Below are 14,911 nucleotides of genomic sequence, written 5' to 3' on the forward strand. Positions count from 1 at the left end.
CTGCTATGACTAATCTGACCTCATATCCCATTTTATGCCCAAGTCTGGGCAGCGCCTAGGAAAGCAAGGATTTGGGAGCAATCTGCACACTGCAGAGGAGCAGTCTTTAGAGGCTGGCATGTGGGCACCATTTTTACAGTACGCACCCTTCATAGTCAAGCAGGGAGCAGGCCAGAACATAAGCAGGTTTGGCACTAACTCAGAAAGTGAAAATATTTAAAACTTCAGCTAAAAGTGAAGTAAAGGCAACATCACAGAATTCTAGTTCTACTTCTCAAAGTAAAGGAAATGGTGCAATAGAATCCTCCTCTATTACCGAAATGCTACTGAAAAATGCATGTGACAGCCTACTCAAAAGACTTGGAACTGAATTTTCAAGTGAAAAAAACCATGGCATTTGCATACAAACATCACTGAACAAAGATAAAACATACATAAGGTTTAATTCCAGCACTCATTCTACAGTAAGGCATCACCTACAACTCTGAGAGACTTCAGGCATGGATGGCACATGCCAGCAAGAGTAATACTTACTTTTTGGCAAATCCCCAGTGCTTGAAGCTGAAACCGTTCTGCTCCTGTCATGAGATGGGCTGCTTTCCTCTCTTTCTGTTACAGTTGATCCTTCAGAAACAGCAGAACCACAAGCTACAGACTCTAGAGCCCCAGAGAACACTGAAGCTGAAAATTCAGAGAACTGTGACTCAGGAATTTTATGACGTCCATTTGGCAATTCACCATTAAACTGTTCATAAGAGCTGCTATAAGAGTAATCACTTTTTGCATTTGGCTCATCAAGATTATACTCTTCTGCATTTGGACATTCTTCCTCTTCGTCATCTTCATCTTCGATCTGTTGTTCCAATAGAAATGGGCCATTCACAATATGGCCATTTGTTTTAGGTGATTCTATCCACTTAGGGTCTGTAGGGTCATTGCTGACAAGTTCCTGCTCAACATCATCATCTTTTTCAGTGTTTTCTTTCTCTGTGTCTTCTTTTTCATCCTGATCTTCTGTTTCACCTAAAAATTTTAACGAGCAACATATCAGATCATACATCAACATACCATCTCAAAACCAAACATTCACAAATGAACTCTTCAGTAAGTACTTGACTTCCAACACAGCACAGAAGGAACATTCAGAGACTTTAAAATCTGAGTTAAGGCAAGAAAGGGGACTAACAGGGTTGTTGGAAGAAAAAAAATAGCAACGGAAAGTGGTTCAGGATAGTGTAACTGAGGAAACAATGCAAGATAAGAATGTTATGCATGAAATCTATAAACAGTTTTGAAAGCAAGAACTACAAATCCTTAACTCAGTCAATGTCAAACAGGGATTCACCATAGAGATAGGAATATTTATAGCTTGAGTAGAACAAAAACACACACATAAAAATTCCATCAAAACTGAGATAGTTTATAAGAAAGCAACAGAAACAAGAAAGGAGTTGGACCTTAACAACTATGCTCCGAACCACCTAAGTTAAAAAAGAATTTCAACACAAAATGTTGTGAGTAAGCTGCAACTACTTTCCCTTCTGAAACAGCAGGTTCAAGGTCAATAAAAGCAGATGACACTAACCATCATCATTTCCAGTTTCTTCATCTACGACCTCTTCGAGATCAGCTGTTTTTAGTTTCACCTCTGGGTGGTACTCATCTTCTTGTTCATTTGATGGTACAGCTGAGGTTACATTTTCTTCTATTTTTTTCCTTTCGGCTTCTCGCTCCAGTTCTTCTATTTCCTGCAGGCGTTTTTCTAACAGCTCTGCTTGCCTCTTCTGTTTTTTCTTCATTTTTTTCTTTTTGTTTTTGGATATTTTCCCAACCTGAAATAGTAATAAAAACAAACCAAACAAAACCCTGAACAATTCTCCTCAAGGCATCTTACACCAAAAGCATGCAGTATGGCTCCTTTTTATTTGGAAGTACTGGGTAGTAATTAATACAGTAAATAGACTGTTATTCTACTTTACTTCAAATGAAGTACAACCTCGGGTTATGTGTATCAAATAAAACTATAAAATCTTAGATGCTCGTATATGCTTTTGCATTGCTGTGTATTAGACCCAAGAACAAAATACAACTGAGATGACACTATAAAATTCCTATAACCTAAACCAGAACAGTAATTTTAATCTAGATCAGCAGACGATACTATTGTATGTGGAAGATGTTCTGCTATCATACCTATTTATCTGCATATAGACTATATACACCAATTCTCTCTCTGTACAATGCAGGTAAGGCTCATCAAAAAGATGCTGAGAAAAATTGCATAAGAAATTCAAAAAGACTGAAAATACTAAAGAATTTGAAATAAGTCCTTTGCTGTTCAGTTATTTCCCTGTGAAAAGAAAGCAGTTTCATTATTTTTGGTCCAAAACATATGATTCACAAAGAACAGATGGTGATCATTAAACATTTTGCATTTTATATAACATAAGGATTAAAAAATCCAGGTCTAACAACAAAGGGAAAAAAAAAACAAACAGATTCTTGCTAAGGCTGAAACAATTTATTATATTTTAATTGAATTCTGACTTCTAATTTTACTAGTAGGTAAATTAGCTTAATCCAATCTTCATTCATTGTACAGATACCACAATAATACCATAATAAATATCCTCAAACAGTTCAAAAATGAAGTGCAATGAGAAACATTCTTTTCTCAAAGGTTTGTCCATAAACGCCATCACCTTCAAAACAAGTTACATGACAATCAAAACCAGACAGTTAATTCTAACTTCCATGCATGTTGTATGCTTACTTAAAACTATATACAGATTCTGAACACAGAAAGTAGGTTCAGCCTTAGTAGGTTCAACTACTAAACAGCTCTGCTATCAGAGGTTCTTCTACTAGCAAATGGCAAAAAGATATTTAAGACCTCATGAAAAAAACCTACCTTTTCAGACCTTGCTGATTAAGGCACTGAACTTCTGCAGCTATCTGCAATGCATGATATTTGGTGCATGCATGCATTCCCATCAGGATAAAAATGAACGGATAATTCCATGAGAGATTACAGTGGCCATGCTTCACTTTCTTTGGTATAGCTACAGTATTTCTAAGAGAACTTCCATCAGAAATTCTCTTAGAATTTGCATTAAAACTGGTGTTTAAAACTGGTCAGGCCAAAGACATTGAAAGAAAAATGTTCTTTGAAACATAAAAGTGTCATTCAAAGGAAGCTTTAAAAAAGTATTAATACTACTAACAGTCTAATAATTACAAATACCTCCAGAAACACAGGAAGTAAGATAGTTGATCTGAATTACACAATAATACTTACAGGCTTTTGCTGTGGAGCTGTACTCACTGCAAAGAAAAGAAAAAAAAAGTCAATATACATTTTTGCAGGAATAAGTACAAGTGATAAAGCAATGATTTAAAATCTTATTTTCAACCAGCATTTTAACTCTTAACAAATGCCTCCTGTCTGAAATCATACAGTGTCTCCATTAGACTGTCTGGAATTAGAAGGATTTATCAGTAATTTCTGTTCTCTCTGTTGTGGCTAGTGGAGAGTTGATCAAATTCAGATAGAGGACTCCAAAACAGTCGTGGGTAGACAGAAAACTTTAACTGACTTCAGAGATGTCACAGATGAAATGCATGCAGTCAGCTGACTGATCAGAGGCAGGCAGATTTTAAATAGTTCAGGCAGTATCAATGCAGGTGACTGTTGTGTTGGACTGAGCAGAAAAGTCAGATATTCACACTTCCTTTTGAAGTGGAGTACTCTGATAGGACTGCAGGCATGAAGAATTGCCTATGGCAAAAAGCACTACACCAGGGAAAGCATCTCCAGCATGCACCCCTTCCTACGCATGTCCCAGACAGACACCATCAATGACTGCTGCAATTACAAGTCACTGTGAAAATGCACAGAACAGTAACAACAACAACAAAATGCCACACATAGAAACACCATCACCATCACCACAGGTGCAGAAAACTGCATTTGTGTCCCTGAAAGGGCAGTGCTGTCTCAAAGGTTCTTAAATCTGACTATCATCACCTCTAAAAAATGCAAGTATGCAGAACCTATTCTTAAAATGCTGTAACAAAAACACATCTTCAGTCCCTGTGTGGAATGCCACATATGTAACTGCAAATTGCCAAGAACAAAGAGTGATAAGAATTCCATCAATACTTTCCATAACGTTTATTTTAATGTCAGGAAGCAATGTCAAGTCTGCTTCCCACACAGGCAACATACAGCCTTTAGCAGTATGATTCCCCATTATGTAAAATTCAACACAATATACTAACAATTTATAAGGTTTTGCATGTCAACATAAATAATACTGTAAAACACCACAAACATTGTTAGCTCAACAAAGAAAAACTCATACTCATAGACCGAGTCCAAAAAATGATGTTGAAAAGAAAGAGCTTTAGGAAATGCAGAGTCTGGAAAGAACGTTCCACCATGGAAATATCTATGATTTAGGCCACAGCGATTGCTCCTGATATAGTAGGTATTTGTACTATATCTCTATAAATTTAATCCATAATATATTTTTTCTGGTAACATTACAAAAGCTTTAAATGCTTTGTCTCTCCACTGCCTGTAGCTGATTTGTTGGACTACAAAATAAAACAGTGACCATGCACAGAAAATCTCTCAAAAAGCCGTATTTCCTTCTGGCATGTCTTCACTGATAGCTGTAAGCTCCTTCCCTTTGGTTCCTCCTACCTAAACGTAAAACGTGCAGTTCCCATCTAAGATCTTGGCAAGCTTAACAAAATATTTCACGTGCAGTGCTGGGAAGAAGGGCTTATTGTGTATTCATTCAAGTACAATAAATGCTGTTTGCAAGAATGAAAAGCTATGGACTGCAAGACCTGTCGCTACATCTTGAGAATAAGTTACAACTGGTGAAAAGACAGATAATTTCAAAAGAACACTGATGATACTGTAATAGAACCAGACACAAAAGTTAGATGTGACTATTAATTACTGCCAGTATTAAAGATGCAAGTCATTGCAGCTTGCAGGGTGGGACTGTGTTCCAATAAATCTGCAGGCACTCCAAAAACCTGAACATGAAAAACTGAGAAGAAAACATTTCCTTTTTAGCTCTCCAGAATATGAATAAGAGTTCAGTGGACATACTTTTCTTTTACATGCGATTTACTAGACCAGGCTGGGCAGCCCTGCATGTGGCAGGGGGGTTGGAGATTCATGATCCTTGAGGTCCCTTCCAACCCTGGCCACTTTGTGACTCTGTGATTTAAAATGTTCATATGCATTAAATAAAACATTGCTAGCATTAATTTACAGATTAATTTACAGTAATTTACTACATTGCATTTAAACACACTGTCATACCTGCTGAGCCAGAAGGAGGAGGAGCTCCAGCTTTCTGCCATTCAGTAGCTTCAGCAGCCATTCTACGAACGTAGGCATCGTCCACACACATCAGAATGTTTTCTGGCTTAATATCCGTATGAATGATCTTGCACTTGCTGTGTAGATAATCTAGACCTTGAAGAACCTAATTGAAAAAGGAATTTTATTTTTGTTTCCTGTAAGCCAGAACAAGCTAAATGTGCTTATTAGTATAGAAAAAGAAGTTCAACCTATTGCCTACCGTCCATACGTGGCCTAGTATACTTAGCTCATAAACCCAATTCTAGAGACATTGACAAGTTAGACACTGGCAGGCTGAACTGTTTCAATGACAGCAACCTGATCTCAGACTTCCAATTCCCAACCATTCTTCAGCTGGCTTGCACACGTGTAAAAAAACTCGACAGATCTTCCTTTGGAAAAGAAGGCAATAAGGGAAACAGCGGGTGAAATGCTAACTGCAATTTGCCTTACAACTGCAACAGTAATTCAGCTTTTAACATGACCAAGATGTCACACACAGAACTGTCTACCTGTACTTGTTACTTGTATTTTTCCTCTAGTCCTTCATATTTTTTGCAGACTGAATTTTGCAAGCTCATATGAAACCTGCATATCCAAATTCTTGAAAATGTCTTCTGGGACTAAAATAAAAACATAATGACAAAGCTTTCTCTGATTCTGACTAGCACAGAAATACAACAGCTGGTGTGGTTTTAGAAGTATGTTAGGTGAGACTTAGGTATAAACTGTGGAATGTCAATTACCTCAATTAATTAGTACAGGGTAATGAAAGGGGGTAAAAAACAAACTATTGCTATAGTAAGCTTCATAAATACTGTAAAAAATACATCAGCAAGAAAAACAAAGAAACTGAAACCTAGGTGACCCCACTTAAAACATTTCTTTCAATTCTTATAGAATGTTGTACAGCAAGAAATAGACCACCACGCTCCTGAGCTTCAACTACAGGAACAGTGCCATTCTAGGTATTTTATAAGTAAACTAGCACATGGCTAACTTCCGTGCTCTGATGATCCTTGAAAACATAACTGGCAAGGGTGAGCCTTAAAAACAAAGATCTTGGTTCTAAATAGCAGTAACAGAATACAAAGACATCAGCCCACCACTCAGTACTGAGCTAGTACCAGACTGGCACGTTCATCCTGCATGGATGGGAGCTCAGATAAGAGAACAGCAGTTGCATGTGTTTGATGTTTACACTGAGGGTAATGCACCCTAGAAATATCTCAAGTGCTTTGCCCTGCCTTCTCTTCTGGAGCTAGCCCCAGATAGCAACCTTCTGAAAAGCTTTCTATCATGAGCACGTAAAAGCTGCGTGTTCACTTGAGTAAGGCTCAAAATCAGTGTGAATGGTGCATCTAAAAACTGCTGTGTTCTTTATAATCTGGATTTTTCTTGCAAATCCAACATACACTTGAGTATGTGCCAAGTCAATCAAAATAACATACAGTGTATCACAAATTGAGAAATCTGAAAGGAAGACTGGCTATTAGTGAGAGGCTGGAAAATCTAGAAAAGACCCCCTTAGCAATAGGAACACAAAGATAGATCACAGTAACCTCTTCCTTCCATCACTATAGATGACAATAACAATTAAACATGTGTAAACTGAGGCCAAAATAAAAAATTCTGGAGCACACTGACTTACCACAAGGACCACTAGGATTTTATAATGAGAAATGATGCTCTTAGCAATCCTAAAACATAGATCAGACTGCTTTATCCCAAAACCTGCAAGTATACTATACCACCATACCAGTAATTAAATGCACGCTGCATGTACTTTTTTGCATCATAGTCTGAGATGATGGACAACGGGGAAAACAATTCTCCTTTTTATTTATTTCTCCACTGAAAATAAAATCACATGCACCGTGTATTGCAACTCTGAAAAATCAGAATAGGGCCTGTTACTGCAAATGCAAATTACAAAACTGTATTTCCTCCCCTGTAAAAGTCACATGGTTAGTTTCACATCAAGAAATACCATCATCGTTTGCAGTATCTAATTAAGAATCCCTTTTCTTTTCTTCCTTTTGCATTCAGGGAGCTACATCACACTGACACATTAAACAGACTACTTGCTGTACCGCAGGTGAGAAGCAAAAGTGAAAATTTTCATTGCTTCAGTAACGCAATGCTGGCTTTAGTAAATAGTTTCAGAAGATGATTCCTTTAAAACAGACTGATGCTATGTATTTCAGAACTCAAAATGAGGATTCTAGAATTAAGTAAACGCACACTTCTAACTTCTACCTTCATTACACAAAAGAAACTGTGGCAACCAACCCTTTTTTCAATTCTACAGAGGCATCTCTTGCATGACATTTCATATAGCTCTGCCCCAAGGGAAGAAGTACTGCTTAAAATTGAAATGAGTATGAGGTTCTTATTAAGAAACTCAGCTCTCAGCTGCATTTTAAACTAACCCTTAATTTCGCCCCAATGCTCAAAAATACTAAAGAAGTGGGAAAAAAATTCCCAATTGTAATATAAAAAAATTCTTTTTCATTATAGCATTCAGCTATAATACTTTTTGAAACAAAATGGTTTATTTTGCTGAGCACCACTGCAATAACTGAACTGTTTCATATTCAAGTTTTACAAATAAACTTTTAGAACGCGCATGGCACCGGTTTTCTGATTGCATCTGGAAGGAGAACATGTTCTTCAAAACCTTCCATTGTGCTTCCCATATAATTCCATTCCTAAGGCAGCTCCTTGCTAACCCCACTTCTCACTGGGTTTTGGTTACCATCCCTGAACGCCACACTTCAAAATTCTCCTTTGCAAGGTTACAGGCAAGACCATGTGAAGCTGTGTTCAGAAGTTTCCAGCTTCCATCCAAAAAGAGATTGTTTTTAGCTTGGATCCATTCAGTGGTTTACGCTCTGATTCTGCAAACAGCCATTGTAATGCACATAAATCATAGCAGGGAGCTCCAAAAACTGGTTCGTTGCTAAAGGCAGTGTATAAAGAAAGCACACTGTAAATTCCCATCCTTTGGCCAGCCTCCAGGACAATGGTGCAACATAGTGAGAACATTCCAAACAAAAAAATGACAATGCTTACGGGAAACCGTGGATATTTATAGACACATACCAACACAAACAGACACATTCCTGCTCCACAGCACACAGCTCTGTGCAGCCGGAGCGCTGCATCAGTACAGCTTCTTATTTTGGGTACGTGAGCCACCTGGCTGCACAGAAATTACTGGACCTGCAATTTCAACTACTTACTAACAGCTGCATCAGAGCATTCAGTAGTTCTGATTAAAAAGCAGATAGGCTGAGATTCATCAGATGACATACAATAAAGATTTCAAAGCAAATAACTATTTCAATAGACAGGTTATTAATACAACAGAAGTAATGTTGCTGAAAGACAATACAAATTACTTAAATGGCAATCTGAAAATATTTATGTATTGGCAAAGTATTAACTGCACATGGATTAGTATGTATACAGAATCACAGATTTTTTCATGGTTTTTTCATGCTGAGACAATACTTCTCTTTACCTCTCAGCAATTTGGTTTCCACAATACAACAAGAGAACATATTTTGAAAGAACATTTCCTTATAAGTTGTCCTGGTTTCATCTGGTTAGGTCTCTGACTCGACAAGAACTTAAAAATAGGTAAGTAATAACTTTCAAAGAACAGTTTTTTCCTTCAGAATCAGGTTTTTTTTCAGAGACAGATAAGCTTATTAAGGAGCATATCATGCTGATGGTTTTGTTGACCAAAACTGCAATTGAATTAAAAGATCTATGGATAAGACCCACTGTTTCAGCTTTTTATTCACCAAAACAGTACTGAAAACTCCCTTATCAGTGGGATATCTTGATAAAAATAATACAATATGCAGAAATACAGGCTACCCAATAAGAGGTTCCTACAAACCCCCCAGCGCCCTGAGTTTAACAATAAAATTATCTTATCTTAGATAATAATTAGTAAGAACTAAGCTGAAATGTCACCATTCTAGCCTTCAGAATGTTAACAATGGTGGAAAAAGTTAAAACATTAGCAAATCTTACCTGTCGAATTATACTTTTAACACAACGGATGGGAAGGCCTTGATAATTGGACTTGATTATCCATTTTAGGAGATGGTGTCCAAGTACTTCAAAGACCATACAAACATCTGGGGCTTAATTAAGGACAATTTCCAAACAAACTTGTTAATAAGATGAACCACAAACGTTTGTTTGCTTGTTGGCTAAAGCAATCATCATCATGTAATCATAGTTCCCCCCTAACTGATCAAAACACGGTTACTACATTTCAATAATATATAAACAGGAAAAAAGAACCATGCCCTAACAGACCAATTTAAAATAAAACATTTTAAATGTTTTAAATACATTTTAAATGTATTCTTGTCCTTTATTTCTAAAGGTAAAAGCAGTGTTAGGGTGAGTAATTAAGTCACAAAATAAGTAATCCATTTTTGTTTTCTTTGAAGTAGTTCAAAGTACTGATTTGTTCTATCATCTCTAATTTCTAATAAATTTTAAAAAATAGAAGGTTTTAACAACAGCAGACTACAGCTGTAGTGTTTTAGAAAAAGAACTATTCTAAACATCTTTCTGATTAGGTTCAATTGAGAAACACTTGAAAATAAAGACTGAAGTAGTAAGAGAATGGATCCCTTACTTCATAGAGTTTTAACTGCAAAGAATAATGGCAATCAGCAAAGAACTCAGGAACAAAAGAAAAAGCAACATGCAAAAACAACAATGCCAGAAAGTTTAATTTGACTCAGGATCTTTCCAATAGCAGACCATCAGTGAAGTGTATGGAAGAGAGCAAGGGTTTTAATACCTAGCATCCTGATGATGATCTTAGTGTCACTGTCCCGAGTAAAAATGATGCATACCTTGTCTATGGGTCTACCATTTACATTCTTCTCAAGCACCTACCCATATGAATAAAGCCATGTGAAGTTTTGTAATCTACATCCTTAAACTAGAATTAGACTGAATGATGTCTCAAGACTGGTCAAAGCACTTTGAGAATAACTGTACTATTCTGATAGCTGCTACCTGCTCAACTTAGTTGATGCTCCTCAACTCCAATACTAGGAGAGACCGTGAACAGCCTACTCAAAATATTATAAAACTCTGTTCAATTCAGAAGAAGAAACAGCCTTGTTTACTTTACCATACAAGCACCCAATGAACAGAAGTCACTAGAGCAGCACATAGTCATCAGAGAGGAGGAACACAGCACATTAGCTCTACACAGCTTATCAATTTAGCCCACACAATGAAGTTGTGAAGTTACAGGAAGACAGCAACACTTATTCCAGGAAGGCAAGACACTGCAGCATTAAGAAATGAAATTTAGGACACCTGCTCACCATCCTTCAGACTACTGCCGCAGCAGACTCTCCAGTGCAGATTCGTGCCATTCCATGCACGTATTAGAGTGCTACGCCTTGTCATTAAACAGAATAGGAAGGGATACTGGGAATTGAAGAGCTGAGAGGCAAGGAAGGACAGGATACAGAGAAAGAAGATGCAAGGAGGAATGGCAGAGTCAAGCAAAGAGAGGGAGAGCTACAGGAGGAGTGACATCTACCTGAGAGAGATTGCAGCATTTTGCCATGAGGACTCTGATAAACCCAAGGCATGCTCAGTACTGGGGAGGAAAGTGGGATGGCAGAAAGACACACTGAAGAATCAAGGTTTATTATAGACATGTAAATGTGACTGTTGTCTGATTCATTGTCATGACCTGAAGAACCTTAACCGTGAGCCAGTGTGCCCACAAACAGTGAGGAAAGCTGTGCACTAATTATCAGGAATCCAGCCTCGTGAGCTCTGGGATCATCCCACGACATCAAGTGCCTGATATATGAGTGTGTCCACACAGTCCTCCAGAAAAACAGAAACGCAAAGCCCACACCGTACACACATCCCTTATGAAATGTTCTTTGAAGCAAAGTCTGGGGAAGGCTTGAACGAGGGAAACTTAGCAGATAGGGAAAACAAGAGAGAACAAACATAACGTGTATCAGCTGACAGCTTTAAGTACTTAAAACTTATTTCTTGACTAAAATCTTACATGCAACTATCTATTGATCTACAAACGTACTAGAGGACTATTTAGAAATCTGATGAGGCTTACAGACTAGTTAAAACAAATGACAAAATGCTGGTACCAACACAGAGCACTTCTGAATGTATCTCAGATACTTTTGTGTAAGCAGCATTAAGGCCCTACGGCATTTAATTTGTGCTGTTTATTCTTTAAAGGCAAATTTATTACAATTACAGAATCACAGAATTATTGTAATACATGATCATTTCCTTCTTCACTTTCTCACTTGTCTCCAAACACTTGTTTCACTGTGTGATTATCAGAACCTCTGATTAAAAAATGTTCAATCATTTATTAAGATTCTAATAAACATCCAGTGTAAATAAAATTAATGATCTACACTTACTGAAAAAATTACAGTGCCCACGTTCAGAAATTGTTATTTCCTGAATAAAATACATATAATTGTAGTATTTTTAAACCGCACAAGTAGCTAACAAAAATTATCAGTCTAGCGTACAGCATACGTGGTTAAAATCCACATGTTTGTAAGTATGTCTTACAGCTCCTAGGAGAAGGGTGATTATTTCCAGACACACAGCCCAGGCCAATGGCTCTGCATATTCACAGCCCTGTGCCTCAGTGTTCTTTACAAGCTTCCCTGTTTGGAATCTCCATTACATTTTGTGGTGTTGGCCACCTGAAGGATTCACCCACCTCTCCCCTGTCTTTCTTTGACTTTTGAAGGTATTCCGTAATCAACAGTCAAAGAACAGTCAAAGAACAGATATTTAGTGATTTTCCCAAGGGACACCAGAAATAACACAGCATGAAATATTGTCTGTCTCTCAGCCTGATCATCCCATAACACTAACATAGCACTAAAATAGCCTTTTTTTTTCTTTTTAATTAATGAAATCCAGTAGCAGCAAGATGCTAAAAAGTTACCTGCTCCCTTCTAAAAGAACCTGCACCAAAGATTTTTTTTCCCCTACAAGACCAGAAGGACTTAATCAAATAACCAACAGAGCCAAATTTTGATCAAATAAGTCATGCTACTCAGAATGCACAAATTGCTCAGGAGACAACTCATAACAGAAGATACTTGCTATCATATTTGCACTGGTGACTATTATACCTTTCTCTCTCAGTAATTAAAACATTTGCTTTCGATATAAACCAACTTCTGAACTGCCAGAATTTTCAGCATGAAGGTAAAAGTGAAATAGAATAAATCACTATCAGATGTCCAATTTTAATCTGCTGATGCAAAGCTACCTGAGTTGTTATTTTTCACCAGTAGAGTTTCCATTGGCTTTGTCAACATAAATGCTATAGTTGGATACGTTTTCAAAATACTATTAGTAACAAAGTTTACTCTTCATAATCTTCTTCAGAAATGGCTTTTACCTTTAACACGTGTATCTCACCAATAATTTAAGAATGTTACCAAGAAACGACTCCATTAAACCAATAAAAATTATTTCTACACATAGGTATAAATACATCTTCTTATTCCCCACTTCATATTACTGTTCTACAATGAAAACAGCAAGTTAAAATCTCTGATTTCTAAAAATAACTTCAATTAGTTTTCACCAGAACAGTTGTCTTAAGAGCTGAAGTGCTCTGATGACATTACTTTTTAGTGAACGAACACAGACAATAGAGATATTTATACAGTACTTCTCAGGAAGCATTTCAGCTCGAAGATATTCTTGTAGTCCAACAACACTGAGAAACCCCAGTTAGGGTTCTTTGCCCCATTGTATTAACAAGTTCCTTGGCCATAAATCATTTCTAAACAAGTTGAAATGACTGCAAGCAACTGTATAGTTTATTTTAATTCATGGTAATTTGATAAGAAAACCTACAAAAAAAGCAGATTACATTGGCTTCACTGACATTGAAGCAGCTTTCTAGCATGATAGCTAACCAATGAAGCAACCAGGCACCAAATAAAATGAGAGAAAACGGTTAGGATCCTACTCTGCAAATGAGAATACATGTCCCCATACTCTCCCTTCTTTCTTATTACAAACCCTAAGGCTTCATAACTAATGTCAACAGACAGATGGGTGGAACAAAAACCAAACATTTCTTCCTGGGAGGATGCTTTCAAATTCACTGGCAGTCATCTTCTAGATTCCTCCCCTGGAGGACCAGAGACAGTGAGGAATATCTTAAACTAATCTTCTGAAGACTGACGGCACATCACCAAAATCTTGAGCTCAGTAGAGCAGGAGCTCTCTTGGTTGAGTAGTATGAACAATGAGGACAGTTGTTAGTTCTCCAAGACACAACAAGCATACAAATAAATACCAGTTGTATTTATGTCAATGAAAGAATAGTAACATAATAAGCTGCTAAAATACAATTAGCAAGGATAACTCACTTTAGGTCAAATATAAAAATATATTCATAGGCCCCAACTTTTCCCTGAGAACAATGCTCTGTCACATATTGCACCTCTTTCTCCATCCCCCTCTCCCTCTCTCACAGCATAGAATAAAAATCTTTAAAAGCTTGGCCAAAAAACTCACAAAGTCATGTAGCCAAAAAAAAAACACCAAAAAAAAAAACATAATAAGAAAACTTTTTCCACACCCTCACACTTCACCGAAGAAAACAGAAACAAGCTTCCTCACGACACTAACACTTCCTTTCTCCTTATTAGTCTAGAGCAGAACATGCATACTGTAAGCCTCACCTATTACTAATCTTTTCAGTAAAACTGCTGTTTCTAAACAATCTTATCCTTTGTAGTTCTAATAGACTGTGACAGGATTAATGTCTTTTATTAATTTTTATTTTGCACTGTATTTTAAAAATCTGAGCTATTTGACCCCCGTGAGCGTATCACATATTGGACTGTTCCTTCCATCTACACTTACGTTGATGTTTCTGCACTACTGTTTTAAATTAAGTCTACCTAAAAATAGCCAGAACGAAGAGCTTACTTATCTCCACAGATCACTATTACTGAAGATGCAATGTTTTCAAAAGGATACGTATTCCATTCATTCCAGAAATTTTGAAGTCATCGATTAGTTGTACAACCATATCTTTGTTGGGATCATTAGGGTCGCTTTCACGAACCTAAACCAAGAGCGTAAAGGCAGACATTTCAGGGAACGACTGACATGAAAACACCAAGGAATTTGCTTTCTGCCCGATGTCAATATTTTGGAGCTTTAGTAACATAACAAATAAGCTGCTTAGCAAAAAAAAGTTTAAACAATATACCCCACTACATTTTTTAATTTTATTTGTTATTACTGTTATGGCTGGTATTGAACACCATCCTAAACGAGTGATACGTACACATTTGAGTAACTTTATTTCATCCAAGGCTGTCTCCGTGTAATGCTGGGCACTTTTTACAACTTTCATTGCAACAAATCTTTTTCCCCTAGAAAAAAACAAAACCAAAATATTTTCAACAAGTGCTCAAAGCTAAAAGAGACATT

At 37.0% G+C, this 14,911-nt stretch overlaps 1 protein-coding gene across 4 annotated transcripts in view; it reads right to left on the reverse strand.

The window, feature by feature from the left end:
- SRPK2 (SRSF protein kinase 2) overlaps window positions 1-14,911 on the reverse strand; it is an 86,573-nt gene that overhangs the window by 20,529 nt on the left and 51,133 nt on the right. For all 4 annotated transcript variants that reach the window (XM_042872289.1, XM_042872290.1, XM_042872288.1 and 1 more), the window contains exons 4-10: window positions 14,766-14,853; window positions 14,453-14,540; window positions 9,434-9,540; window positions 5,345-5,510; window positions 3,299-3,324; window positions 1,586-1,832; window positions 535-1,023 (exon numbers count right to left, since the gene is read on the reverse strand). In XM_042872289.1, coding sequence (XP_042728223.1) covers window positions 535-1,023; window positions 1,586-1,832; window positions 3,299-3,324; window positions 5,345-5,510; window positions 9,434-9,540; window positions 14,453-14,540; window positions 14,766-14,853 — 1,211 coding nt within the window. The remainder of the gene's footprint in view (window positions 1-534; window positions 1,024-1,585; window positions 1,833-3,298; window positions 3,325-5,344; window positions 5,511-9,433; window positions 9,541-14,452; window positions 14,541-14,765; window positions 14,854-14,911) is intronic.

Source organism: Lagopus leucura, unplaced genomic scaffold (assembly GCF_019238085.1).
Source record: "Lagopus leucura isolate 7727_CA_CO unplaced genomic scaffold, USGS_WTPT01 Super-Scaffold_100008, whole genome shotgun sequence".
Taxonomy (NCBI): Eukaryota; Metazoa; Chordata; class Aves; order Galliformes; family Phasianidae; genus Lagopus; species Lagopus leucura.